The sequence below is a fragment of the Dichomitus squalens genome (genome assembly GCF_000275845.1).
Source record: "Dichomitus squalens LYAD-421 SS1 unplaced genomic scaffold DICSQscaffold_30, whole genome shotgun sequence".
In the NCBI taxonomy this organism is placed as follows: Eukaryota; Fungi; Basidiomycota; class Agaricomycetes; order Polyporales; family Polyporaceae; genus Dichomitus; species Dichomitus squalens.
This window is the reverse complement of record NW_006766912.1, coordinates 194,887-199,470: the sequence shown is the minus strand read 5'-3', so window position 1 is coordinate 199,470 and position 4,584 is coordinate 194,887. Positions and strand designations below refer to the sequence as shown.

The following is a 4,584-nucleotide window of genomic DNA, read 5'->3' as shown; positions in this document are numbered from 1 at the left end:
TCTCTCCCCAGGGCCGTCCTGGGGGGAACAGTGCTCGTCGTCTGAGCTGTCCTCATGCTTTGACACATTTGCGCTCTCTGGCACGCTTGCCATGCCACCGCTAAACGAACCTTGGTCTCTGCACCGCCTCTTCCGCCACTCGGGCCCATCGAGCTACTTGACGCGAGCGGGTCGTCCGTCATGGCATGCAGCAGCTGCGTGGGCCCATGATCCTACCCTTGTAAATCGTTATGTTCCGGGGCTTGTAGCACACGGCTTGGTAGTAGTCGGGGGATGCGTTGCGGAGGCGGTCGCGTAGATTGGTGCATTTGCAGTTCTGGGCCTGAAAGATGGGGTCCTTGACGATCGTTGCCCACGCAGTGCCGTGCTTGTTGTAGCCAGCCTTGAGGGCGCAGTCCTCCTCCTCGGTGAAGGGGCGTCGCTTCTTGCTGCGCATCTTCTCTAAGATGGAGGTGCCGTCTGGGAGCGCGTAGCGGACCTTGGATGAGAGATGCGTGATGGCGTTCGGGTAGCATTGCTAGTAGGAGCAGTACGTGCGGAAGCTGCATGAGGGGAGACGAGGAAGCAATGATGGCGGTAGTGGTAGCAGTAGCAGGAGTACGACCACATCGTCAGACAAGCTGGGTGACAGGTGGACCTATACGGATGGACACACATAGTACCGGTCTTTCAGATTGACTGGCGACTGTCCGTGGGAGGCTACGCAGCTTGTTGCATCCAGCGATGAGCATGTGCGTCTCCTCCATCGTCCACTTCTCCCGGGGCTTCTTCTCTGGTTTGTCGTTGCTTTGTAGTGGTGAGGCACCGGTGTCGCCACCGTAACAAGTGAAGCTGGAGGCAGCGGGCAACGGATGCTTGTGGTGGGATGATAGCCAGGCGACGTCGGGTGTAAGCGCAGAGATGTAAGCCCACCAGAGCGCTAGCGACGCGCTTCGTACCAGTACCGCTGGGAGCAAGTTCAGCTTTGCAGCTATCTCCATCGCTGTCCGAGACAGTGGTGATGGTCCTTACTCTACATTGGAGGCCACTTGGGCATCTTTCGCTGCGTCTGCTCAGCCCTCCCTCACTGCGCTGCCCACATCTCTGTCGTACTCTCCCCGGCCTTCCTAATCTGTAATGAACGCAAACCTTGCTCGCTCTTTGCTTGTCTACCCACCTATCGACGCTCGCTTCCTCCGTGTCTCCTTCTACCGGCCATCCTCCGTCGCATCACATCCACAATACCAGTCGCCAGGGAATCCTGTCCGTGGAATTGCGCTATCACCGATTTGCGACCCTGTCCACCAAACGTACAAGAGTCAGCTCGAATTCACGTCGGCTACCAGCTGCAAGTTCCGGGACCGTCTCAATGCAACGCGATCCGAGCTCGTTGCAGCGCAAATCCACCGGCGGCCATGTCCTATAAGTCCGCTGCGGCTATCCTAGCGTGGTCTTGGCCGTGCGGACAACTTGATCATTGCCGTGGGCGACGTATCGCACTGTTCGATTATAGACATTCAGTAGCGAGGAATTTGGCGACTTGTCCTGTATCATCTCACGCCCGATTTTCCGCCGAAGAGCCCGCGCAGATGTCGACTTGCTGCCAAAGATGTTTGTGAAATTATTGCTGCCGTGCGCCATGATTTCGTCCCTGCATTTGCACGGCCACAAAATTTCGCTTTTTTCCTTTCTATGAGAAAGTCGATGAGTATACTGGCCTCTACTGGATCCTCGCTGGAATAAGCATGAAGTTGAGATGCAGACAATCCGCACCTCAGCTTCATGTTTATTCCAGCGGGGATCCGTGGATGCTGTGAGCCTGAGAACTGCAAATGGGTACAGTGATACATGAGGCCACGAATGTCGCACTTTCCCACTGAGAGCTCAGGGTTGATGTATCGGATAAGATGGAAGCCTTGCTGCCGCAGATGTCGTCAGAAAGGCTGGACCTGGTTACCCGCTCGCTTGCATTGTTTATTGTTTCCGCTCACCCGTCTATCGCCCAGGACGCTCCCTGCTTTCGCCAGTTCCTCACCTTGTGTCCATCTCCATTGCTCATGTTGCGGCTCACTTACTACGGTTCTGTCTGCTTCGCTGGTAAGCCTCACAGTGTTGTACATGGTTCAGTATGGCAGATATTCACAGATTCGTGCACACGGGCGGCATTGGACGATGGTGCACTCACCAATAGACGTCCTCGGGCATTCGACAGGCATAGGGCAGCACACCCCAGGAGGACTTTGTTCTTCTCAGGCTTCAACAGCGATGGTAAGTACATATGTGCTATGTACGGTAGCGGAAGAGCTTATTGGGTATGTTGGGCCAGATTGGTGGCGGCTCGCAATCGAGCTTCCAAAGTCAGACAACGAGGATGGCACCGGGACGTTGGGCGCACGACGCGGTGCGGGAGATCAAGTGTCACATCACCTTTCAGACCCATTGTTGGCTCTGGGAACAGGCTCATATTTCATCACATTCTCCCGGCAAGATTTGCAGCTGTTTGCTCAAGGCGAGCCCATTGACCGCCCACGCGGCCGCACATGTGGCAGTCGAAGCCAAAGCAGACAACACTGACTTATACACCTCCCGTCGACAGGCAGAGATGTCCACCTTGGATGCCGGCGCGGCATAGGCTGCGAGAGATCCACCTACGTTCCTGCTGGCCCCATATAACCACGGTTTCCTCGCCTCGCTGCAGGCCTCGAGGCATGTTCCTAGCATCCCGCGCTCTCCCCTGTCCCCGCTTTCGCAGGATGGCGACAGTGCGCCCCCATCACGGGCACGCCTGTGCACCACGAACGTGACGGAGCGCAAGAAGCGGTGCAAGTCAAAGTCCAGCGTCCCTCTCGAACTCGACGTCCTTCCGGTCCAAGAGGACCGCAAGCGCGTCCTCGCTCATGTCTGCCCGGTCGCTGCTAGTCCAGTGACGAGGGGCAGTCGGACGCCGGAGGTCCGGGCTTTGTGTCAAGTGTGGCGATGAACGACCTGTTTCGAAATAGGGACAACTACCGGGGTCATCACACGGGCGAGAAAATGAGAGTGTACGGATTGTAAGTACGCGTGCGGGACTTGTTTGGCCTGATGAGCCGCTCACGCGTGTTCAACCGCAGGGCCGCTACGTCGATGATGATGAGGGGGATGCGGGGGTGGCTGGGAGGGACGAGGGGAAGGCAGCTGGTGCGGCGCTATCTGGAGAGCGGGTGGGGCGCTCTGGTACTTGGTACTGGCCGTGAGAGGTGAGTTGAGGTGGTACGTACCTTTGTCTGCAAGTCCCCTCCGCCGCTTGGTGCCATGAGTTTCCGGCACCGCAATTTATTCACTTACGATGTGGCAGACATTGTCTGCTGTCGCTTGGGCAAATAGGGGTACCTACTGGCGGTCAAAGTGCCCCGGGCCTTCGGTGTACTCCAGACAGCTGAGCAGTTCGAGGGAGAACGGGAACAAGCATTAGAACGGTGTGCGCGATAGAGGATCAACCAGAGTTGGCGAGAAACGGAGGAAGCGGTGTTGGCAGTCGGACGAGGTGGTGGCGGACAGAGAGCGAGTTAGGAGTGGATTAGGCGCCCGAGCTGTACGGTGACTTGTGTTCGCGGCTGCTGTCTGTTGCCTTTTTTTTTTTGCACTCTCGAATTTCCCTGTACTGGTAATGAGATATATTGCACCATACTCTACTGTACTGTACACGACAAGCCTGCTAAAACCGACTGCCTCGGCTGACTCTGCCAAGGTGCCAAATCGCCTCTCCCACCGCTGACAGCTCCCAGTGCCCCTCAGTGCCCCTCAGTGCCCCCCAGTGCTCCCCCAGTGCTCGTTAGACACCAAAAGAACGTTCATGTCAGTGTTTCCATCTGGTGCAGAATAAATCTCGGTTACTTACCCACCGCTCCCATTGGTTCTCTCTGCCGAGGCTACACTTGGCCACACCATCCCGAGCCCCGCTTCGTCCTCTGCACGCCGACCTGTCCGACGCTCACCCCGCCCGAGCCCGCGTGCTGCGTGTGCTCACCACGGACCTGGCACACGGCCAAGCTTCGCGAGGCTAGCTTTGTTCCTGGTCATCTGCTCGCACGTATCATCTCTCGCACTGAGGGCGAGATTAGAAGGCGGCCACATACACACGCACTACATGGATACAGGCCAATAGCGACACACTAGCGTACACAACACGATCACTAATACACGACGGGCATCGCCGCACGGGCAGCTCCGGACACTCCTTGAGATCCAGCACTCGCTTCGACGGATTCTCGCTTTCTTTCTTGTTCTTCTTTGGAACCGCCCGGGCAGCGCGCTGGAGCTGCTGCTGGGCAGATTAAATGATAGCGAGCTAGCGCAGTCGGCCACCCGGCAACCGGCAGCGGGAACAAAACGATCATACGAGCAGCGGGGGCATGGGATCCGCGTCTCTCCGGTCAAGGATGTCGTAATGGCCCGGTCTGATAAGGAGGGCATTGAGCGACAGGATGCAGGTATGGCGCAAACACCCGTATACTATGCATACGCACCTGTACAGAAGGTTCACGGGCTCGATGAACGTAAACGGCGCGTTCTGGAACGGGACGAAGGACACCTGCCCCTGCGGGTCGTGGCCGTCGAGGTAGGCGA

The 4,584-nt window shown here is 57.3% G+C and overlaps 2 protein-coding genes across 2 annotated transcripts; both read right to left on the bottom strand.

The window, feature by feature from the left end:
* Positions 1-100: 100 nt before the first annotated feature.
* DICSQDRAFT_172230 (uncharacterized protein) lies at positions 101-980 on the bottom strand (the record flags this gene model as incomplete). The annotated part of the gene is made up of 3 exons (XM_007367967.1): positions 101-153; positions 217-517; positions 663-980. 3 exons carry the CDS (start codon positions 978-980, stop codon positions 101-103), a joined length of 672 nt encoding a protein of 223 aa, XP_007368029.1.
* Positions 981-2,061: 1,081 nt separating this feature from the next.
* Positions 2,062-3,544, bottom strand: DICSQDRAFT_138693 (uncharacterized protein). Its single transcript, XM_007367966.1, has 4 exons — positions 3,314-3,544; positions 3,090-3,215; positions 2,306-3,029; positions 2,062-2,247 (listed from the first exon to the last, which is right to left on the bottom strand). The coding sequence occupies exons 1-3, from the start codon at positions 3,315-3,317 to the stop codon at positions 2,944-2,946; spliced, it is 216 nt and encodes a 71-aa protein (XP_007368028.1). The 5' UTR covers positions 3,318-3,544; the 3' UTR covers positions 2,062-2,247; positions 2,306-2,943.
* Positions 3,545-4,584: the final 1,040 nt, after the last annotated feature.

Bases quoted from the DNA above. Each gene is read 5' to 3' on its own strand.
- DICSQDRAFT_138693 (XM_007367966.1), bottom strand. The intron at 3,030-3,089 runs CTGCGGTTGAAC...ACGCGTACTTAC, and splicing joins TCATCATCGACGTAGCGGCC to AATCCGTACACTCTCATTTT.